Source organism: Geotrypetes seraphini, chromosome 1, assembly GCF_902459505.1.
Source record: "Geotrypetes seraphini chromosome 1, aGeoSer1.1, whole genome shotgun sequence".
Taxonomy (NCBI): Eukaryota; Metazoa; Chordata; class Amphibia; order Gymnophiona; family Dermophiidae; genus Geotrypetes; species Geotrypetes seraphini.
This window is the reverse complement of record NC_047084.1, coordinates 267219680-267244756: the sequence shown is the minus strand read 5'-3', so window position 1 is coordinate 267244756 and position 25077 is coordinate 267219680. Positions and strand designations below refer to the sequence as shown.

Genomic DNA, 25077 nt, shown 5'->3' with positions numbered 1-25077 from the left:
GATACTATTTAATATCTTTGTACAAGACCTGCCTCAGGGACTTCAAGGTAAGATTACATTATTTGCTGATGATGCAAGCTATGCAACGTAGTGGACAGCGCAACCGTGCCAAACACTATGAGGCAGGACCTATTTTTACTGGAACAATGGTCTAATACTTGGCAACTTAATTTTAATGCCAAAAAGTGTAAGGTTATGCACTTTGGTAACGATAACCCCTGCAGAACATACACCCTGAATGGTGAAACCTTAACAAGAACTATCGCAGAACAGGACCTGGGTGTTATCATCAGTGAAGATATGAAGACTACCAATCAAGTGGAGAAAGCTTCAGCCAAAGCTAGACAAATGCTGGGTTGCATCCGAAAAAGTTTTGTCAGCCGAAAGCCTGAAGTTATAATGCTGTTGTACAGGTCCATGGTGAAACCTCATCAGGAATACTGTGTTCAGTTTTGGAGGCCTCATTATCAAAAGGATGTGAAGAGAATGGAATCGGTTCAGCAAATGGCCACTAAGATGGTCTCAGGACTCAAGGATCTCCCATATGAAGACCGTCTAAGCAGACTGCAGTTATATTCTCTCAAAGAATGCAGAGAGAGGGGAGACATGATAGAGACGTTCAAATATCTTACAGGCCTTACTGAGGTGGAGGAAGATATCTTTTTCCTTACAGGTCCCACGGCAACAAGAAGGCATCCGCTCAAACTCAAGGGTGGGAGACTTCATGGTGACATCAGGAAGTACTTCTTCACCGAAAGGGTGGTTGATCGTTGGAATGGTCTTCCACGTCAGGTAGTCGAGGCCGGCAACGTGCTCGACTTCAAGAGACGATGGGATAAACATGTGGGTTCACTCCGGGGAAATGCTTAGGGGGAGGGTTCTTTTATGGGGTAGGTTCTTATAAGGGGAAGGCTCTTGGAGTGGGCAGACTTGATGGGCCGACGGCCATTTTCTGCCGTCATACTCTATGACTCTATATGAGGCATTTTTTTTTCCACTCACAGAATAATTAAGCTCTGGAACGCACTGCCAGAGGTTCTGGTAAGCGTGGATACTGTAGCTGGTTTTAAGAGAGGTTTGGAGAATTTCCTGGAGGAAAAGTCCATAGTCTGTTATTGAGAAAGACATGGGGGAAGCCACTGCTTGTCTTGGATCAGTAGCTTGGAATATTGCTACTCTTTGGGTTTTGGCCAGGTACTAGTGACTTGGATTGGCCACTGTGAGATCGGGCTACTAGACTTGATGGACCATTGGTCTGACCCAGTAAGGCTATTCTTATGTTCTTAAACTAGAAGTTGTATGGTAATGGGTTTAACTTCCACATGGTGATGATAAACACCAATTGCACTGAGGTTAACCCCCTACAGAGTTGGTTTTAAGACCAGTCTCAGAAAAATTCCTCTTCATAGGAAAAAGGGTAAGACTTTGTTAACTCTAATTAAATCCTGGTGCCTGTGGCTCAGGGTGACTAAAGTAGGGAAAATCCTGTTATAAATCCTATGTTTTAGGGTAGCACTGATAGAACCTGCATTTTTGTTTAAAATACTGTGTTTTAGGTGGTATAGAGCCTATATTTCTGTCTTACTAGTATTCAGCCATTGTTTTCTGCTGATTAGGTGGAGAAGGGAGGGGCTCTGTTTTACTTCTAAGGTTAATTGCATTATCTTTGGGACATTGCTGTGAACAAGGCTGCCCTGGAACTTCAATAAGATAAGTTGCTCTGCATTTCATATTCTGCTCTTTTCACTGTTTTTCAGCATTATATCTGCTTAATTTCTCTTCTCATCCCTGTTTCTTACTAAAAAAAAAGCACAAAAAAAATAAACCCTTCTTTTTCCTCTGTTAAATCTTATTTCCTCTTTCCCTTCATAGGAATAAGGGTAAGACTTATAGTCCCACCAACCCCAGGGACCACTATTCATATATAGAGACCCACATAATCAGGACTACTCAAATCAAGTCACTTCACAACCAATCAAGATGACCTTTATTCTATGCAATCACTGTGGTGCTTTAATTCCAAGACATACTATTTGGAGGCTCAAGGCTTGCCCCATCTGTCTTCAACTTGCCAGTATTAAGGAGGATCTCTGCAAACTTAAACAGGAATTGAATACAATTAAAGCAGCTTCCATCACTCCACAAAATCATACCAACTTACCACCTCTACCTCAAAGAATAAAACAGCCCAGGAATAAATGGGTCACAGTAGGCTCAGGAAGACTGCGACATGTAACACAAAAACATCCACCTTCACTAATATTACCTCTACAGAATTCCTTCGCTCCACTGCGATACTCAAGAAAACAGAAGGGAGGTGGGACTGGAACCAATGAAGGTAACTCAAGAGAACAAGCGCACCCTAAGTACAAATAAAAAAGCCAAAAACAGAAAACTATTACTGTTGGGGGATTCCATCATCAGAGGCATTAACCTTGGAACACAGGGCGAGGAGACCAAAATAGTGAAATGTCTTCCAGGATCCTCAGCTACCAGGAGTTCCAGGCAAATACTGACTATAATTAAGGAAGAAACTGAGGATTTTAACACTGATGTTGTTATCCATCTGGGAACAAATGACCTGGCCAACAACGCCACACTTGCAGCACAGAAAGCTTTTCAGGAGCTTGGTGAGGGCTTTTGTAAAGACTTTAGCTTTTTCTGAAATACTGCCTGCATATAGAAAGGGAGAGCAAAGAGTGAAAAACACAGAGGACTTTAATAGATGGCTCAGAGCCTGGTGTCATCAAGAAGGCTTCAGGTACATAGGAGGATGGGGAAATACATGGAAGGACAAGAAGCTATATTGCACTGATGGGCTACATATTACTACAGCAGGAAAAAGAAACCTTGCAGAGAAATTTAGACAATATTTTTCTAGGCATTTAAACTAGAAGGTGTATGTACGAAGGACAATTATAGAGACCACCCCCGGCAAAAGAAAAGATGTGATAGTAGTAAAGGCTGCAACATAAGCAATATCAGCAACTCATTTCTTAGTATTGCAACGGAAAGTGAAACGACACAAAAATCCATACGAAAAAGGAGATTATCGCTGAAAAATAGCTGGAAAGCGATGACCACAAATGCTCGCAGTCTAAGCAACAAAGTTCATGATCTGCAAGCCCTGATGTTAGAGGCAGATCTAGATATTGTTACTATCACAGAGACATGGTTCAGTGAATCACATGGATGGGATGCAAACATACCGGGATATAATCTTTTTAGGAAGGATAGAGATGGTCATAAAGGTGGAGGAGTAGCTCTCTATGTAAAGATCAATATCCAAGCGACCGAAATGCAAGGGACTTGGGGAGAGGAAGAAGCGATATGGATTGCTCTGAAATGAGAAGATGGAACTTCTATCTACGTGGGTGTAGACCTCCGACTCAATCGCAGCAAATTGATAAGGATCTGATTGTGGATATCCAAAAGTTTGGAAGGAAAGAGGAGGTTCTGCTGTTGGGAGATTTCAACCTGCCGGATGCGGACTGGAATGTTCCGTCTGCGGAATCGGAAAGAAGTAGGGAAATTGTGGATGCCTTTCAAGAGGCTCTGCTCAGACAAATGGTGACGGAACCCACAAGGGAAAAAGCGATATTGGATCTGTTCCTCACAAATGGAGAGAGTATCTCTAATGTTCGAGTGGGTGCTCACCTGGGAAGTAGCGATCATCAAACGGTTTGGTTTGATATAATGGCTAAAGTGGAGAGCGGCCGCACGATTCTTAAAGTCCTAGATTTCAAACGTACAAACTTTAATGCAATGGGAAAGTACCTGAAGAAAGAGCTGTTAGGATGGTAGGACAAGAAGCCAAGAGAGAGATAGAAGCCAAGAGAAAGAAGCCGAGAGAGATACGTTTGGCGATGGCACAGGCGGAAGAACAAATGGCTAAAAATGTAAAAAAGGGAGATAAAAATTTTTTCAGATATATTAGTGAAAGGAGGAAGATAAAAAATGGAATTGCTAGGCTAAAAGATGATGGGAACAAATATGTGGAGAGTGATGAGGAGAAAGCAAATGTGCTAAACAAATACTTCTATTCTGTGTTCACAAAAGAAAATCCTGGAGAAGGACCGAGATTGTCTGGCAAAGTTACACGAGAAAATGGAGTAGATTCTGCGCCGCTCACGGAGGAGGGTGTTTATGAGCAACTTGAAAAACTGAAGGTGGACAAAGCAATGGGACCAGACGGGATCCATCCCAGGATACTAAGGGAGCTCAGAGAGGTTCTGGTGAGTCCTATTAAAGACTTGTTCAACAAATCTCTGGAGACAGGAGTGATTCCTGGGGATTGGAGGAGAGCGGATGTGGTCCCTATTCATAAAAGTGGTCACAGGGATGAAGCAGGAAACTGCAGGCCGGTGAGCCTCACTTCAGTTTTTGGAAAAATAATGGAAGTGTTGCTGAAAGAAAGGATAGTGTACTTCCTTGAATCTAATAGGTTACAGGATCCGAGGCAACATTGCTTTACAAAAGGTAAATCGTGCCAAACGAACCTGATTGAATTTTTTGATTGGGTGACCAGAGATCTGGATCGAGGACATATGCTAGATGTAATTTACTTGGATTTCAGCAAAGCCTTTGATACAGTTCCTCATATGAGGCTGTTGAACAAACTTGAAGGGCTGAAGTTAGGACCCAAAGTGGTGAACTGGGTCAGAAACTGGCTGTCGGACAGACGCCAGAGGGTGGTGGTTAATGGAAGTCGCTCGAAGGAAGGAAAGGTGACTAGTGGAGTCCCTCAGGGTTCGGTGCTGGGGCCAATCCTGTTCAATATGTTTGTGAGTGACATTGCTGAAGGGTTAGAAGGAAAAGTGTGCCTTTTTGCAGATGATACCAAGATTTGTAACAGAGTAGACACCGAAGAGGGAGTGGAAAATATGAAAAAGGATCTGCAAAAGTTAGAGGAATGGTCTAATGCATGGCAACTAAAATTCAATGCAAAGAAATGCAGAGTAATGCATTTGGGAATAATAATAGGAAGGAACCGTATATGCTGGGAGGTGAGAAGCTGATATACACGGACGGGGAGAGGGACCTTGGGGTTATAGTGTCCGAAGATCTAAAGGCGAAAAAACAGTGTGACAAGGCAGTGGCTGCTGCCAGAAGGATGCTGGGCTGTATAAAGAGAGGCATAGTCAGTAGAAGGAAGAAGGTGTTGACGCCCCTGTACAGGTCATTGGTGAGGCCCCACTTGGAGTATTGTGTTCAGTTTTGGAGACCCTATCTGGCGAAAGACATAAGAAGACTTGAGGCGGTCCAGAGGAGGGCGACGAAAATGATAGAGGCTTGCGCCAGAAGACGTATGAGGAAAGACTGGAAGCCCTGAATATGTATACCCTAGAGGAAAGGAGAGACAGGGGAGATATGATTCGGACTTTCAAATACTTGAAGGGTATTAACGTAGAACAAAATCTTTTCCAGAGAAAGGAAAATGGTAAAACCAGAGGACATAATTTGAGGTTGAGGGGTAGTAGATTCAGGGGCAATGTTAGGAAATTCTACTTTACGGAGAGGGTAGTGGATGCCTGGAATGCGCTCCCGAGAGAGGTGGTGGAGAGTAAAACTGTGACTGAGTTCAAAGAAGCATGGGATGAACACAGAAGATTTAGAATCAGAAAATAATATTAAATATTGAACTAGGCCAGTTACTGGGCAGACTTGCACGGTCTGTATCTGTGTATGGCCGTTTGTTGGAGGATGGGCAGGGGAGGGCTTCAATGGCTGGGAGGGTGTAGATGGGCTGGAGTAAGTCTTAACAGAGATTTCGGCAATTGGAACCCAAGCACAGTACCGGGTAAAGCTTTGGATTCTTGCCCAGAAATAGCTAAGAAGAAAAAATTAAATAAAAAGAAAATTTAAATTGAATCAGGTTGGGCAGACTGGATGGACCGTTCGGGTCTTTATCTGCCGTCATCTACTATGTTACTATGTAAATGTAGAAGGTAGATTGGGATGCAATCAGGATGCAGAAAGGACTGTCCATTCTGAGTGATAAGGTTCAGAAAACATTCCAGTCTCTATGGGTCTTCGAAAGCTAGTTCCAGAAGAAGTAGGAATCATATCTATTTCAGCCGGTTAGGTATGATCAGGATCATGATTTCTCAATTCTGCTCAAGCTTCAGGACAGTTTTCACTATGAGAAGTGTTGAAAGATACAGAAGTCCAGTTCCAAATGAGGAGGAAAGCATCTGAGGTTATGATGCCATGTGATCTCAGTCTGGAATAGAACCGAGGTACTTTTCGTTCACATGAGGGCAAAGAAGTCTATCAAGAGGGTGTCACACTCTTCAATGATCTTCTGAATTAAAAGCAGATTATAAATAAACAAAAACTAACACCCATGCTTAGAGACCAGTTGTGAGGTTGCATTACCCAACTGAGTTTGTCTGCCAGACATTTCTTTTTCCCTTCCAGTTAAGTGGCTCTAAGCAGCATCCCCTGAAAGATTGTTCATTTATATATCCTGAATGTTTCCTGATACAGAATCATGTGCCCCTTACCTCCTTGCTTATTGACATAGTATACTGCAACCTGATTGCTTGTATGAGAACAATTTGATTAGATAGCCAATCTCTGAAAGTCTCTTAGAATATTCCAATAGCTCTTTACTCCAGGAGGTTTATATGATGAAATATCTCGAGTAAACAACTGACCCTGGCTGTAGAGCCCATCTATATGGGCTCCGCACCCCAGGTTGGATGCATCCATTGTTACAGTTTGAGGATTACAGAAATTGTAATGATATGTGCCATAGGAGTTACATGGATAGTTGAGGCCATATGGCTTAACATTCTCAAAATCTGCCAAACTAATACCCTCATCAATTACCAATGAGAGAGCCTCTATCCTTTGCTATGGACAGCAGGACTCCAAAGAACTCCAATTACAGGGTTGGACACAGCTGGTACCCTAGCAGCTCCAGCACCCAAATAGCTTTGTATACTGATTTTGCTGCACTTTCCTTTTATTTATTTATTCATTTAATTTGCTTTATATCCCGTTCTCCCCAAAGAGCTCAGAATGGGTTACATGGTAACATACAGTACATAACAGTTAGCAAACAAGGCACATAACAATTAACAACAAGGCACAGAAGACTAAGGCAGTATGGGTACAATGAGATGTGTCTAGTTCAATCGTTCTGGATTAGCAGACATTTGGAGTCTGAAGCATGCATAGGGAGACGCATGAAGCTTGAAGCATGCACAGGGAGAAGGGTCAGTTGAACATCGAGTACAGTGGTTTGGGAGTAACAGTCTGAATGCTAGCTTATCCTGAAGAGTCAGGTGAAGAGGTAGGTTTTCTATATGTTTCTTTTTATAATTTTGTAAGCCTCTTTGATCTTTTGCATTAAGTGTGATATCAAATGTACAACACAACAAACATATTGCTTTTCTAAAGCTCAAAAATCCATCAAGGGATTTGATGTTAGGAGGAAGTTGATTCCAGTACTTTGGTAAGAAGAGAGAGTATGACCTTTGTCTGGCACCTTCTAATTGGAGGCTCCAACCAGGGGGTAATTGAAGACGTGTTTCCTCCTGGGAGCGGAGGAGTCTGTTTGAGACGTAAGGTAGGAGTATAGCTGATATGTAGCTGGATGCCATATTGCCCAAGGACTTTAACACAATTGACATGCTCTTGACCAGACAATCATCTAAGTAAGAAAATACAAGCATCCCCAGTCTGTATAGAGATGTTATGACTACTTTAAGACATTTAGGCCCTGATTCTCCAAAAGTGCGTCCCGATTTTAGGCAGCTGTAGACGTCCTACAGCTGTCTAATCAGCCAATCGGGATGCACGTTTTTTTAAAAAAAAATGCTCCCCAGGCAGGCCGCCCGGTAGAGGCGTCCTATACTAAACGCCGATTCTGTAACCGGCGTCTTTAGAGAATCGGGTTAAATTAGACGCGGCCGCTATACTTATGGCAGCAAGGGATCTCCCTGCTGCAATATGTATAGCGGCCGCAGTTGTTGCGGCCGCCTGTCCCATCACCGACAGGAGAATGCCTAACTCCTCCTGTCGGAACCCCGGAACCCCCTCCCCCCCAAACTCGTAATCGCCGACAGGAGGATGCCCAACTCCTCCTGCCGGAAAGCCCAACGACCCCCCACCCCAACTAATCTCCCTCCCCCAACTAACCTTTCAATGTTGGTCAGCTGGACGGGTCTTGCTGCCGTCCAGCCGACGGGTCTGCCTCGTGGAAATGAGACGGCACGCCCTTTCCCGGCCCATCCCCGCTAAATCTAAGGCCTGATTGGCCCAGGCTAGGCACCTTGGACAATCAGGCCTTAGATTTAGCGGGGATGGGCCGGGAAGGGGCGTGCCGTCTCATTTCCACGAGGCAGACCCGTCCAGCTGACCAACATTGAAAGGTTAGTTGGGGGAGGGAGATTAGTTGGGGCGGGGGGTCGTTGGGCTTTCCGGCAGGAGGAGTTGGGCATCCTCCTGTCGGCGATTACGAGTTTGGGGGGGAGGGGGTTCCGGGGTTCCAACAGGAGGAGTTGGGCATCCTCCTGTCGGCAATTACGAGTTTGGGGGGGAGGGGGTTCCGACAGGAGGAGTTGGGCATCTTCCTGTCGGCGATTACGAGTTTGGGGGGGAGGGGGTTCCGGGGTTCCGACAGGAGGAGTTGGGCATCCTCCTGTCGGCGATTACGAGTTTGGGGGGGAGGGGGTTCCGGGGTTCCGACAGGAGGAGTTAGGCATCCTCCTGTCGGTGATGGGACAGGCGGCCGCGGCCGCTATACTTTATTGCAGCAGGGAGATCCCTTGCCGCGATCAGTATAGTGGCCACGTCTACTTACAATGTAGACCAGCATTTTGCTGGCCTACATTTTAAGCGTCTCTTCCTCTACTAGGGAGACGCGTAGGGCCGCCTAAGTTCGCCTAAGGCCTGTAGGAGCTTATCTTGCGGGTCTCCCTAGGCTCCCGGAGGCGCCTTCAGGCCTGCCTGGGGAGCATTTTTTTTTTTAAAACGTGCATCCCGATTGGCTGATTAGACAGCTGTAGGACGTCTACAGCTGCCTAAAATCGGGACGCACTTTTGGAGAATCAGGGCCTTAGTGAATACCGAGGGTGCTTACACAGAACCAAAGAGCAGTATGCAGTACTGGCATAGTGTTTCCTTACTTGGAATTTCAAATATTGCCTGTGGCTTGAATGTATGTTATGTAAGTGTAGGCCTCCTTTAAGTCTAGAGACCACAGTCAATCTCCTTTCTGAATCATGGGAAGAAGAGTACCCAAGGAAATCATCCTTAACTTTTGTTTTGCCAGATACTTCTTCAGAGTCCTTAGTTCTATGATGGGACAGAGATGTTGTAGAGAAGTCCCACCTCCAGTCTAGCAGCCCCTGTGCTTGGAAGAGGGAGGTCTCCTAAAAGGAAAGCATCATCCTGAGAAAGTAGGCAATAATCCTGTAGCCATGACCTGCCCACCAGGGGATGCAATATCCTCTCACACCTAGGATATGTTTCTAGGGGCTTCTGCTCAGGAGGGAAGGGTTAAGTACTTGGTGATTCGATCAATAGGCATATATAGCTGAGTGGCTGGTGGGCATAAGGATTGCCTGGTCATTTGCCTGCCTGATTCAAAGTTGGTGGACCTCACATAGAGCTGGCTGTCTTGGTACATGTAGGTACTAATGAAATAGGAAAATGTGGGGGGGAGGTTCTGGAAGCCAAATTTAGGCTCTTAGGTAAAAAGCTGAAATTCAGATCCTCTAGGATCCTTTGGTTAATAAGACTAAGAATGTTATAGTGCCTCTATATTGCTCCGTGATGCGACCTCACCTTGAGTATTGCATTTAATTCTGGTCGCTTTATCTCAAGAAAGATATAGCAGAATTAGAAAAGGTCATAAGAAGAGCGACCAAGATGATAAAAGGGGGTGAAACCTCTCAAATGAGGAAAGACTAAAAAGGTAGTCTGTAAACAAGACGGCTGAGGAGAAATATGATTGAAGTCTACAAAATCCTGAGTGGTGTAGAACGAGTACAAGTGGATCAATTTTTTACCCTGTCAAAAATTACAAAGACTAGGGGACTCTCGAAGTTACAGATTAATACTTTTAAAACCAGTAAGAGGAAATATTTTTTCATCCAGAGAATAGTTAAACTCTGGAACGTGTTTAAGAAAGGTTTGGGCAATGTCCTGGAGGAAAAGTCCATAATTTGTTATTGAGACAGACATAGGGGAAGCCACTGCTTGATTTGGATTGAAAGCATGGAATGTTGCTACTTCTTGGATTTTTGCCAGGTACTAGTGACCCTCCCAAAAACTGAAACTATCTTTCCCATCTATAAAAGGTATATCCCGCGCAGGAAAACTTGGAACATCCCTCCCCTTTAGAACCACGGAACTCTGGAACAACCTCTCATCCCCGCTCAGAAATTCTAGCTCCTTCCAATCCTTCCGTAAACGCTTGAAAACTTGGCTCTTCTCAAAAATCTAATCACCTCCCGTTCTCTAGTACCCTGCCCCTCTCTATCTTCTCAGTCCCTCTCCTATATCCCTTCTTTGTAGTTCCTTTCCTCTCAACCTCTGTAAACCGTGCCGAGCACTGCGCATGCGGAGATGGTGCGGTATACAAACCTAAGGTTTAGTTTAGTTTAGTGACCTGGATTAGCCACTGTGAGGACGGGCTACTTGGTTAGATGGACCATTGGTCTGACCCAGTAAGGTATTCTTATGTTCTTATGCTTTCGTGATCAGAAGTACATAGAGTAAAATTCCTTCCCTTTTTCTGATTGCTCACCAAGAATATCAAAATTAAGTTCTCTTTCCTTTTACAGATAAATGAAATCTAGAGATAATCTTTCCAACTAACGCGTGTAACCCATGCAGACATTTTGAGAATCACCAGTTTGAGGTTACATGGGATCACTCTATACAGAAAAAAAATTCAGTCTCCTCCCATCAGTAGGTTGTCTGGAATGATTATTGGAATTACAGCTATGGTCTCCTGGAGCCAGTCAAAATCTTTGACTAGGGTTGAAGGCTGGGACTTTTGGGTCTCTACTGCCAAGGGTAGCAGCAAGATCCCTGACTTGAATGGGGAGGTTGAAGAGGGGGGTACCTATGTTTCCCAGATTAGTAGAAGGTCCTCCATTGACCACCGTTAAAGTTTTCTCCTAGATGTGGAGGTCAAGCTGGGAGCTGGCAGTGAGAGCAATTTGATGGTAATAGAATGCTTTTTGATGAGATCAGTGGCGTTTTCCACTTTCTCACCAAAAAATTTGCTCCCCGACAAAAAATATCCACCAATTTCTCCTGCACTGCTGGTTCGATGTCTAAGGCATGAAGCCAGGCAACTCTACGTATCCCAATTCCCATGGTGGAGGTTCTGGATGCTGTATCAAAAGCACCATAAGTTGTCCAGATTCTGTAGTTTCTACACTCCTGCTCTTTGGCTACTAGCTGACAGAGTTCTTTCCTTGTACTTGGGAGGGGCACAGAGGATGCTCAATCTCTCTGGCTTCTGTTGACATTTGATATTGAAGAATGTCTAAACCGTCTTGATGTCAATGAATTCCCAGAGTTCAATACAGTTCCCAGAGCCATAGAAACTGATGTATCTGATGCCAAAGTTGATGGACTGGACTTGTAGGTGCCAAAAATCCTTTCACACTACTTCATGATCTTTGATGACTCTTCTTGACATCTGCAAAGAGTTTACAAAATGAATCAAGATCAGATCCCAGGCACTACCTGTTGGTGCCCAAGATGGACATATATTCCAGGGACTGTGCAAGAATTAGTTGGCTCTTTCAAAACTTCATAATCCATCTCAGACTCTTGTTAATTCCTCCACTACTGCCACTACCATCTCTTCTCTTTCTGTTCAGCATGGAGCTCTGATTAGCCAATTGTGCAAATACAGGTGCACTTGCCAACCTGTTCTGTGGACATGGGTGGCCACTACCACCATAATCTTGGTGAAAATTTGGGGTGCTGTTGCCAGTCCAAATGAAAGTGCTGAGAATTGGTGTTGATTCTCTAACACATGGAATCTGAGGAACTTTCTGTGTTCCAGGAAGATTGGGATGTGAAGGTAAGCTTTCATCAAATCCAGAGCAGCTAAAAGCTCTATGGGCTCCCCCGCTTCAATGATGGAAAGAATGATCTTCATCCAGAACCAAGGAGCTCTCAGAGCTGCATTGAAATGCTTGAGATCCAGGATGGGCCTTCACTCCTCTGAGCCTTTCTTGGGCATGACAAAGTATATGGAGTATCTGCCTGAGCCCAAGTATTCTGGAGGGACTAGTTCTATGGCTTGACTATATAACAACCTTTGTAATGTTGCCCAGACCTTTACAGCCTTCCAGTGAATCCATGAATTAGAGAAGGTGCACAAACTCTATCTTGTAACCCTCTCTGGTAATCTTCAGGACCAGCAGTCGGACATTATCTGTTCACAAGCCTCCAGATAGTCCAAGAGCTGACCTCCAATCTTCAGAGGAGCGGCTTGAGGGCTGGCATCATTGTGGCTTTTTGGCTGGCACTGTGGAGCGGAAACATGAACGTTGGTACCTCCAGTTCCCAGAGAATTTCTGTCTGGAATCTTGAAAGGCCTTCTGGGTAGAAGCTCCTGAGTAGTACTGGTGAGAGTGCCAGGACCCAAGGAAGGACCCATGGTTCTGGTCTCTAGCTGCTAGGGGTCTGTTGTCTGGTAAAGATCATGGTTGGTGATTTTGTACACTGGTCATATTATCTAGACCAGGCTGCCCAATTCCGGTCCTCAAGATCTACTGGCAGGCCAGGTTTTCAGGATATCCACAATGAATATGCATGAGAGAGATTTGCCTGCACTGCCTTCTTGGTATTCAAATCTCTCTCATGCAGGTTCATTGTGGATATCCTGAAAACCTGGCCTGCCAGTAGATCTCGAGGTCCAGAATTGGGCAGCCCTGATATAGTCCCTTGCCAAACAGCATCTGTACCCTGAATGGGAACCTGCTCAGCGTTGCTTTAGAGGTTGAATCACCCGCCCATTGCCTGATCAAAAGCAAACGATGGGTGGAGATCGAAAATGCTGAAACTTTCCCCATGACTCTGAATATACCCTAGTGTGCATCCGCTACGTAGTCTATCCCAGCTAACACAAGCTGTGGCAGTGGCTCAGACTCTGTCAAGCTCTTTTTTGTAGCCTACAATGACAGGTACATGCCCCGAAGGACGTTGTGGTGGCAGCCTTAATCCCTATGGCTAGAACCTCAAACTGCCTCCTGAGGACCAAATCCACTCTACAGTCCTGCGGCTCCTTAAAACCTCACTTTCCTCACTTGGTAGAGAACTGCAGTTGGTCACCTGGCGTACCAGGGAATCCACCTTTGGATAGCAAACATTTGCTGGAATTCCTGATCCATAGGATACAGTTTAGCCATTCTCAGGGAGCCTTCGAGGGTCTCCCAGGGCTCTATAACTAGAATCCTCATGTCTGGGTACCACGGAAAGGACATGGGTTGAGCCCAAACCCCACTAAGAACAAAACACAGGGATAACGGGGTTTGTGGAAGGTCTATTTTCAGTTCTCAAACGGACTTGGTAAAGATCTCCTGCAAAGCAGATGACTTAAAAAGTCTGTGGACAGAAGAATCCTCTCCCTGATCTTTGGCTTATACTGCCTTCTGGTCCTCTAGATGGGAGGCTGCTTCTCCCACCAAAAAAATCCTCACTTAGGGATTAAGTCACTAAGGGATTAAGTCTGACCCCTCATTCTCTGAGTCTCTGTCCGATGGACCATCAGGTTCCAGAATAGCCTCCGCTTTCAGGGAAGAAGTGCTCTGAGAATCCAGAGGGGCCTGTGCGCTGGTCCACTTGCCAGTGGATCTGACTGGCAGAGTTCTGTCTTGTGCATAAGGCTGCCAGAGGAGATTAATGAACTCTGGGGTAAAGGCCAGAGAGAGCAAGACTCTTTGCCCCTTAGGGTGGAACAAATGCTTTTTCTTGGGCTATGAAGCAACTATACCCTTACGGTGCACAGGGTCACTCTCCCAGGGCTCCAAAAGGTGCTTCATTCCCCTTAAAAGGACCATATGACTTTCTCCAGCCCTAGAAGGCTGTGGAGGGGCTAAGCCCGAAGTTCCCACCCCTCCCTTCTGTGCAGCACAAGGGTCCTCTTCAGCCGCCCATCTAGCACAAATAAGGCATGATATAGGGGTATTAGGGTCTGAGGACTCCATTCCTATCAATTTTGAGGCAAAACAAGGTGTTTTGATGAAGTCTGAGAACTTAGGAAAAAACTGAAAAATCCAAGATGGCCACCACAGTGCTAAAAGAACGGCTTAAAAACACTTCAGGTTTGACCAAAAACTTTTTAAAAATAGGATTTTAGAAGGGGGGGGGAACTAAGACCTAACTGCAGAAACAGTCAAAATATAGTTTTCAAGACCTCCACCCCTCCCACCCCCTGTAATCACAGACCATATGCTGGGGAAATGGTGCTGCAGCCTGCTTCATCTCCTTTATAGTGTAGCTAGACCTGTTGGGGTTCTCTGCCTCAAGTTGTCGGTCAGCTGCCACATCAGGATCTTTGGGTTGCCAGTCAGACAGTAGTCAAATTGATCCTTTAACCTCCGTGCTGCGACAGATGCAGAAAGGGGGGTAGGGGGAGGCGAAGCTACAGCTGGCACCTTGAGCACTCCGAAGGACACTATTGATGCCTAACAACTTATGCTTAAGCGCCTGACCAAATCATGTAAGCAAGCAAGTGCTGAAGGCCTGGAACCCTGAGCTCCACAAATCTTCAGCAGTCCCCGAAGGATACACCTGCCAGCTGCAGACTAAATGTCTGCTATTCTTTATGCAGGCACAGCCGTCCCTTGAAGTCACATAATAAACTGCGAACAAACCGAAAACCTGAAAAAAATACTGCAAAACAATAAAAAAATAAACGGAGATCAGAACGATACCTTCATGCTTGCCTACAGAAGGAAGAACTGAAGGGAGCAGCAGAGACCATGGAAGAGGAGGCGTTGCAAAGTTGTGATTGTAATCTTCTGTACTATGCTCATGAGCACAAATTGACAATCCTATGGTCCAGCATACCATCCCTATTGCACTGGAAATATGTGTTGGTAGGGGCTCACACCATAAAGTTTTTAATGGTCACTTGCTAATGGCAAAATTAGCACATGACCATTAATTCGGAAAATATGACATTTTCTGGCTGCAACACAAGTGGCTTTAGTGTACCAGAAAGACCCGGATAAGAGGTACACTAAGGCCACTTTTGCCATGGCTTTAGCAAAAGGACTCCTTTGTTTTTCTTGCAAATTTTATGAGTGAGCCATTTGAAACAATAGGAAAATGAGATCTCAGAAAGAAAATAGTATGAATGGAGGCCTAAGGGTCGGTAAAGGAAGGATCAAGGATGGAAGATGGAAAATATCAATCAGGACTGAGGAGAGGGGAATGAGAGAGGACTGGCAGACATTCACAGAGTGGCGCGGGACCAGGCAGGAAGCAAAATTTTCATGCTCCTGCCTTATGCACCTGCTCTGCAACAGCAAGAAAGATGGCAGCCGTCCAGCAGGAATGCAGAAAGCTCCTAGCGAGACTGCACTGGACCACCGGCATTTTAAAAAAAAGGTACCGGGAGGCGGGGGGAAGGGGTTTAAAAAATTGTATGCAGCAGCAAGAAAGGAGGCAGTCATCCAGCAGGAGTGCAGAAAGCTCCTGGCGAGACCGCGCTAGAACATCGGCATTTTAAAAAAGATACCGGGGCACGGGGGTAGGTGTTTAAAAATTGTATTTGCTTCATAAGATGCACCCACTTTTCCACCCATTTTTTTTTTTTTTGGGGGGGGGGAGGAAGTACGTCTTATGGAGCGAAAAATACAGTACTTCCACAAGGATATGATATACTAGTATGTTGCATGAAGGATTAGGAGTCCTCCTCTTCAGCCTTCATTATGTATTAAAGTAAAGAATTTTGACTTTCCATTCATTCTTAGTGTGACCGCCACTTCAACAATGAGTTTATGCAAAGCACTGGCAACAGTAAATAACCTGTCCCTTGAAAAGGGATTACTTAACTAAACAATAAATGACAGCAGAAATTCTTGACCAGTTTGTACCAGAGTTGTTACTACAAGCTTTCTCTTACCCAACAGGTGTGTTTAAATCATGGTCAGGGAACCCATCCAGTTCTTTTTCTTCTTTCTTCAGTTCATCAATTATATTGTCAATCTGCCCAATCATTCGATTAACCTTCTTAGTCAATCTTTTGCTTGCCTTACTCTCTTCTACTACTGTCTCTTGTCCCACCTTTGTTAACTCTTTCTTCATCTCTATCAAATCCTAAAAGAAACAAAAGAAATGTAGTTTATTTTTTGGGGGGGAAGAAGGCAATGTATTCATACATTTATTAATAGAGCACCAACTAGGAAAGAATGAACCATTCTTCTGAAATGTTTGGACAAAATTCCTCAATCCCTTGAGGAGTGCATGATCCCCTATAATTAAAAGCAAGTAAAAATCATGCAGCTACAAAGAAAAAAGCCTTATATTACTTCCAGTTAAATACTGCAAGCCAATATAAAAGAAAAGATGCTTGTGTTTAAGAAAGAAAAGGAAAATAATTGGCAAAAATTGGAAGAGATTCAGGAGCCAAATTCTGCCAGATCAACCTTACTGGGGAGGGGGGTTCAAGAATGATGAAACAAAGGAATATATAAAATATGATTGATATATCTAATTTGTATTTTATTCATACTTTTGATGAAGTATCTCAAAAAAGACTAAATTCATATTAAGCTGTTTATGTTTAAAACGATTTTATTGATTTTCCATGTGAACAGTACAAAAACCCCCCAAAAACAACAATCTTACACTACTTACCTCATTAAATTCCCATATCCTAATACTATCCCTCCCCCCCCATTAGAAATCGCTCTGTTTAGAGGAGATAATTGCTTAGTCAACAAGCATGTAGAAGAAGAATAATTCCACAATGGTCAGAAGATGCACTGCAAAGTAAAGGATACCTGTCTAAAAATCATATGGACAATTTAATTATGGCCCTGTACACAATACAATCCATATACATCTATATATCGTATATCATTTATACGCTACTCATTGACATAATTAACAGAATTACCCTTACTCCCCCCTCCCTCCTTCTCTCTACCCAAACCGGGCCTTCTGTCTTTAGCACTACTAAGCCAATGCTGGAAAACTAACTTAAAATATTTAGCACCATACTCTGCCCCTGTGGGTACAATGAATGAATGTAAGGGCCCTATGTTTTCAAAAACTGAAGTTTCCTCCTTCAAGTCCCCCTGGCATCACATACCTCCCATAATGCCAGTTGGTGTAATTGATTGGTGACGGGACTAAAGCGCGCCAGACAATCACGCGCGGACAAAGGAGCTCAGACAAATGCGCACAAGACATCAGAGCTCCGAGGGTGTGTGTGTGTGTGTGTGTGGGGGGGGAACCCACCACACTTTACTTAGAAGTGTTGGCGCTGCTGTTGGGGGGGAACCCCCCACACACACACACTTAGAGAGGAAACTAATTTTCCCTAAAACAGGGAAAAAATTACACTTTCATCAGTAATGGGGGGGATGTGCCCCCTGAACCTCCCAACAACAGCACCAACATTTCTAAGTAAACTGGGGGGGGGGGTTCCTCCCACACACACCCTTGGCGCGCTTTAAATTTAACTTTTAATCCGGCGCACTGACATCCTGCGCGCATTTGTCTGACCTCCTTTGTCCTCACAAGATTTTATCAATGTACCAATTGATTACACCAGTGCCAGTAGGCCAGAGGATATGCCACCATCCAGTTCTGCAATATGCATTTTTGAATCCAACACCAACTGGGCCAATGTACCATGCAAGGGGCTACCCACAAGGTCAGATATATACATCACTATATGTTGCCAAAATTTCTTTATGACCAAACAATTCCAAAAGGCGTGTCCAAATGTATTACCAGCCCGCCCACATTTCAGACATACAGACATCTGTATGCCTCCACTATAAAAGAGCTGTTTTTGTGTGAAATATGCTCACAAGAGGACTCTATATGTCTCCCGAAACCAAGCACTCCGAGTCAGGGAGGGTGTGGACCTAAGGCTTTTTAAAACTTATATTAAGCTGTTTAGAGTAAGCTGGAGGCAATACAAGCAGACTATGATAAAATGAAATTACTCACCTGAAGCAGGTGTTTCCTCAATGACAGTAGGACATGTATTCTCTCATATGGGTAAAGTCATGCAATAGAGCCCCACCATAGATGCTGCCCAGCATTAAAAAAAATCTTGAAGTGTTTGTCAGTGCCGCACTGCATAAGTATGACTGCTTTCCTGTCTGATGTAAGCACGTGGGATCAGCAGTACAGTTTAAAAAAAAAAAGAAAAAGCTGATAAAATACTACTCCTAGGAGAGGTGGGAAAGGATGCGAGACTACATGTTCTGCTTTCCTCAGACAACATCTGCTACAGGTGAGGAACTTCGCTTTCTCCGAGGACAAGTATGACAGTAAATTTTCACATATTGGGATCCCAAGCTACCAGGTTCACCAAAAACCACCACAAAGAGACAACAGGGATATGCAATAGCAAGGCCAAACAGGAACCAATCAATCTAAAATTAATATCCGCTATAATAAAACCCTTAGCACGAATGCGCACTTCAATCTTCATGCGTCCGTGTTCGTGCCTCTGCATGCGCAGTAGGAGCCTGCAGCAGTTTGCGGTGTGTGCGGCGGTTTCCTCAGCAACGTAGGAGAAGCCTGCATTGGTTTGCAAATCTGACGCGTGCGGCGTTTTCCTCCAGCTGAATAAGGAGCCTGCGGCGGTTTCCCTATCGCTACAAGGGAGGTAAAAGGATGGGAGAAGGGCTACTGCTGGACAGGGGGAGCAGGAAAGGGGTGCTCCTGGACAGGGGGGAGAAAGAAAGAGAGAGAGAAAGAAAAAGAAAGAAAGAAATGCCTAAGTCTACCCATCTATTCTAGCACCCGTTAATGTAATGGGCTAAAAAAACTAGTAAGAACATAAGAATAGCCGTACTGGGTTAGACCAATGGTCCATGTAGCCCAGTATCCAGTCTTCATGGAGGCCAATCCAAGTCACTAGTACCTGGCAAAAACCCAAAATAGTAACAATATTCCATGCCACCAATCCAGGGCAAGCAGTGGCTTACCCCATGTCTATCTCAACAGCAGAATATGGATTTTTCCTCCAGGAACTTGTCCAAACCTTTTTTAAAACCGCTCTCATCACATCCTTTGGCAACACACTCCAGAGCTTAACTATTTTGAGTGAAAAAATATTTCCTCCTATTGGTTTTAAAAGTACATAGTACTCTGTAACTTCATCGAGTGTCCCCTAGTATTTGTAAATCTTGATGCAGTAAAAAAAAAAAAAAAATCGATCCACTTGAAACCCGTTCTACACCACTCAGGATTTTGTAGACTTCAATCATATCTCCCCTCAGCCGTCTCTTTTCCAAGCAGAAGAACCCCCAGGAGGGACCTAAGGCTCCCGGGCCTATTCTGATTGGCCCAGGCGCCTTAGGCCCCACCAGTAGGCGGAGCTTTGGGACGGATGGGCCAATCCGGCCTCATTCCGTCGATGGCTGCCTGCCGGACAGGCAGGTTTGGCTCCCGTCTGTCCGGCCAACTACAAAAAGGTACGGGGAAGGGGGTTGGGGGTGTCGTGGGGGTCGGCCAGGGGGGGGTCGCGGGTCGGCTGGGGGGGCGGTCGGAGGTTCTTGGGGGGAGGCGGTCGTTGGGGGGAGGGGGGGTTTGCGTCGAGGGCAGGAGGGCCTGGGATCCCTCCTGCCCGTAATGTAGTGCAGGGTGGGGTTAGGGGGTCGCCGTGGCCAGGAGGACTTGGGCTCCCTTTTGCCCCGATCGTGTCGGGGAGTCGGGGGGGCAAGAGGGCTTGAGCTCCCTCTTGCCCCGATCGTGTCGGGGAGTCGGGGGGGCAAGAGGGCTTGAGCTCCCTCTTGCCCCGATCGTGTCGGGGAGTCGGGGGGGCAAGAGGGCTTGAGCTCCCTCTTGCCCCGATCGTGTCGGGGAGTCGGGGGGGGGCAAGAGGGCTTGAGCTCCCTCTTGCCCCGATCGTGTCGGGGAGTCGGGGGGGGGCAAGAGGGCTTGAGCTCCCTCTTGCCCCGATCGTGTCGGGGAGTCGGGGGGGGCAAGAGGGCTTGAGCTCCCTCTTGCCCCGATCGTGTCGGGGAGTCGGGGGGGCAAGAGGGCTTGAGCTCCCTCTTGCCCCGATCGTGTCGGGGGTGCCAGGGACCACACGGAGTCACCCACCGTACCACCCGATTCGGGTAAGCGCAGGTATCGGTGGGTGGCTTATTTGCGGGGGGGTGCCTTATTTTACATTTTTTTCTAAAAAGGGGGGGCTGTCTTATTTGATGGCCCTGCCTTATCATCGGGGAAACACGGTAGAAAAAAAAAAAAATGAACAGTTAAGTCCCAGTTTTTGCCGCTGAGACTCTGCCCTCTCACTGTAAAATTAGACTCTACTTAGTCTGTCTTTAAATTTAAAAAATGTGTGTTGTTTTAAAAAACAATTATGTTTTTAGATGTATCTAAATAAAAATAATAACCAAAAATTTATCTTTTTTTATGTCATCTTAGCATATTTTATGCTACAGAACGAATTATTTTTTTTAACATGTATTGTTATGGGAAAACGCGTTTCACACAACGAACGTTTCACATAACAAACTTGCTCCTGGAACGGATTAAGTTCGTTGTGTGAGGCACCACTGTACACTACATCAATCAGCACTGGTCTTTGACCTAAGGGCCACCGCGTGAGCGCACTGCTGGGCACGATGGACCACTGATCTGACCCAGCAGCGGCAATTCTTATGTTCTTATCCACAAGTTTATTCACACTTTCAAAGAACTCAAGCAAATTGGGGAGGCAAGACCTCCTTTGGCCAAACCCATGCTGGCGTCTCATTAAATCATGTTTGTCCACATGTTCCACAATTTTATTTTTTATAATTGTTTTCACTATTTTGCCCAGCACTGAGGTCAGGCTTACCGGTCTATAATTCTCTGAATTTTCCCTGGAACCCTTTTTAAAAATTGGCATAACATTGGCCACCCTCCAATTTTCAGATATTACAAACGATTTTAGTGACAGCTTACAGATCACTAACAGATCAGCAATTTCATGTTTCAGTTCTTTTAGTACCCTGGGATGTATACCATCCAGTCCAGGTGATTTATCACTCTTTAACTTGTTGATTTGGCTTAGTAAGTCTTCCAGGTTCAACAAGATTTCATTCAATTCCCCTGCCTTATCACCCTTGAAAATCATTTCTGGTCAGGAAGATTTTTTACATCAACCTCTGTAAAGACCGAAGCAAGTTTCAAGTTTCTTTAAAATTTGATACAAACGCTTATAAAATTTCTAAGTGGTGTACATCACTAAAATAGGAGGGCACAAAAATGTTTAAAATACATATGTGGACAAACTTGGACAATGAACAAACCTGAGACAAGGGGAGAAGCAGTAGAACTACAACGGTTAAAGAAAAGAAAACAATGAGGGATAAAACAACTGGGTTGGGGTAAGAGCGAATTCAGCAAGTAAGCAGCTAGCCCTGTTCTTAGGTGTTCAGGAATAATGACAATTGCACAAATCTTTTCCAATCGGTTATTTTTTTATTAGCTTTAGCATAATTCAACTTTCAAAAGGTAATTTGTGCAAGGAGTCATATATAGTCAGGCATGTCAAAGTACATCTCTCCTGACAAATATGAACTCAGAGAACCACTCCTACTAGGTTCACTTATATACTTTTGCACTGCCTAGTATGACATCAAACCTGTCAACCAATCAACCAAGAGAGGCCATCCTTAGGTATGAACAAAGAAAATTCCTTTTAACATAGTTGCCAGGCTCAAAGAAAAGTTTTACAAATTATATATTTTTTCACAGAACCTTTAAAAAAATAAAAAATAAAAAAAAAAATATATATATATATATATCTATATATCTATATATATAGAGAGATATATAGATATATATACATACATACATACATACATACACACCATTTAAATATACCAAAAGCAAACTTTGTATAAACCCAGCTTTCTGTCAGAATTCGTGCTTTGGAGAAATCTGACAGCTTCAAATTTTACTGACACACAAGAAAAGAAAGACCCAGATCCCCCTTTCTGAGAATTTCCTAATATGGGCTTAAAGGAGCCCTGAAACAGCCAACAGGCCTCCTGGAATGTCACAGAGTAGAGAGAATTGCCTATCTTAAAGGTCAAATTGCAGATGTTGTCTTTCAGGATTTCTTCAGGTTTAAAATATATAAAAATGCAATTTTCAAAACCAATTCTCATGTTTAAACATACATTCACACACATAATCAAACACATTCGGGGCCCCAAACATTCATATCTATCACATATTCAATACTTTAGAACATATACACTTTCTTCTATACCCAGCATTGGAATGTGAAATCAGATATGCTCCAAGTTAACAAGCTCAAGAACATCTGTTATCAATTAGGCCATGAGGATCTTTTGGCGCAAACTCTTTTAGACAAGGAACAAAGGAGGACAAAAACCAAAATGGAGGCAGATTAATACTAAATGGAGTTCTTAATACCTCTATAAGTGTGTTATGTATATCCCCCATGATCCCACTTAATCCAGCAAATTACATATACTTTTTCCCTCCTAGTAACCCCTAGTGTTTTTCTGTTATTCTCTGTCATTTTTCTGGCCTTTGCTGCAATCCATATTCAGATTTTTATTTTTGTATTTATGCACCAACTTTTCATAAGTTTCTATTGGGTGTGGCCTTAACTATCACATATGCATCTAACTAGATTTACCCAGAACCACATGAAAAGGAGGCATCTCATATGTAGAAAAAAATCTACAACACATTTAAATTGTTTCTTGCTCACGATCCATTCCAATCCAAAAATCATAGCACCCCCTTATCTGCCAAAAATTCCATTACTCACAAGTCATGTGTGAAAGGAATGAGAATTGATTTGAGTGCATTCTAATGGTCGACTGTGCCAAGCCTTAAAGTTTAGATTTCGAAAGCAACCCTTTACAAAAAGGTTTTCATGGAACTCTTGAATCTATCTAATAATGGTTCATCTCTAAGATAAGCAGGGATGGAGTTCCATATCTTGGGTGCGGTGATTGAAAAGATCTCATTGCGTCTGGTGCCAATGATTTTTGAGGAGAGTATTGAGAGGAGATTTTTTCAGTCGAACATAAACATCTAAGGGGGGTATATGGTATTAGTAATCTGTTTAGAAATATAGGAAAGCAAAGAATTCATTCAGTCTCTCCCCTATGGCCTTATCCTCCCGAGTGCACCTTTTATTCATTGATCATCTAACGGTCCCTCACAGGTTTCCTGATTTTGATGTACCTAAAAAAATTGTTACTATGAGTTTTTGACTCTGTGGCACGTTGTTCTTCATATTCTTGTTTAGCTTTCTTTATCAATGCTTTGCATCTAACTTGCCAGTGCTTCTGTCATTTCTTATTTTCTTCATTCAGATCCTTTTTCCATTATTTAAAGGATGTTTTCTTGGCTGTAATAGCCTCTTCCACTTCGCCTTTTAACCTCGCCGGCTCTCGTTTTCTCTTCTTTCTACCTTTTTTAATATGTGGTATACATCTGGTCTGGGCTTCCATGATGGTATTTTTAAACAAGCCTGGTTTACGCTTCTGACCTTTGCCACAGACCCTTTTAGCTTCTTTTTAACCATTTTTCTCATTTTATCATAGTCGCCCTTGTGAAAATGAAATGCTGCTTAAATAGATTTCTTTAACAAAATCACTCCAGTTATCAGCTCAAATTTGTTGGGTGAAGTAGGTGATGCCTTGGAGCCTGACTGTGGTCTGGACGGTGACGATGTGGGATCCGAAGTTGGAGGCAATGTGAGTCAGGGGCGACAAATTTCACTACACAAACTCCCAGAGAAAAACAACTTGTGACAATTACCAACATTTCCTTGAAACCACGGGAAAACAGACTATAGTCTGTTATGCTCTGGCATCCTATAGCTCAGCCGCAGTTTCAGGGAAGTTTTGGTAATTGTCACAAGTTATTCTTCTCTGGGAGTTCGTGCAGTGGAATTTTTGCCACCCCTGATGTAGCAAAAATGCAAAACAAAGACCTCTTTGTCAGGTGAATCAGGTGGGTGCCCAGGAGCCTGTGGTCTGGATGGTGATGATGTGGGATCCGAAGTTGAAGGAGATGCGAGTCTTTAGAAAGGAAGATCTGCCGACGCTACAGACAGAGCCTTGATCAGGACCTACTACAGTTAAGTTGGATTATCTGCAGACCCAGTTTGTGTGGTTGAACTGTGACATTTGTTACTCCTGTGAGAGTTTGGGTGGGGCTGAAGACTTAAGCTATTAACTGAAAAGTGATAGAAGAACTGATATAAATTGTTGGTTTGGTTATGTGAAGTTGTTTTTTTATTTTTAAAGATCCATGAAGCTGAACTGAGATTTTTTTTCCTCCACATTTAATTATGTGTGTCCATTGTGGGTAGCAGTGTGTTCGGGTTTAGTAGTAAGTTGCAGCATTTCTGTTAATAAGCCTCCCCAAACTGGTGCTACCACATTCCTTTATTTATAAATTTGATAGTGAAAGTAGTTGAAATCACCCATTATTATACTGTTGACCAATTTGCCAGCTTTTCTAATCTCTGAAAATATTTCTTCATCTTTATGCTCATTCCTTCAGACATGGAATTTCTATCCAAATGGATTCTACACTGCTATCTGTGTCGTGTAGAATGTTTATTTTGTTTGATTCAATTCCCCCTTTAACATATAGCGTAACCCCTCCTTCAATTTGATCTACTCTATCATTATGATATAATTTGTATCCAGGTAACACAGTGTCTCACTGATTGTCCTCCTTCCACCAGGTCTCTGAGATGCCTATTATATCTACCTCATCATTCAGCACTATATACTCTAACTCTCCTATTTTATTTTTTAGGCTTCTAGCATTTGTAAACAGACACTCTAAATATCGGCCCTGATTTCATGCAAATTAAGGGAGGGGGGTTCCCTTTGAAGAATC

At 43.8% G+C, this 25077-nt stretch overlaps 1 protein-coding gene across 3 annotated transcripts in view; it reads right to left on the bottom strand.

Moving 5' to 3' along the window:
• Positions 1-25077, bottom strand: part of LETM1 (leucine zipper and EF-hand containing transmembrane protein 1) — a 251235-nt gene that overhangs the window by 31643 nt on the left and 194515 nt on the right. For all 3 annotated transcript variants that reach the window (XM_033950993.1, XM_033951002.1, XM_033950987.1), the window contains exon 12: positions 16115-16308. In XM_033950993.1, the coding sequence (XP_033806884.1) occupies positions 16115-16308 (194 nt within the window). The remainder of the gene's footprint in view (positions 1-16114; positions 16309-25077) is intronic.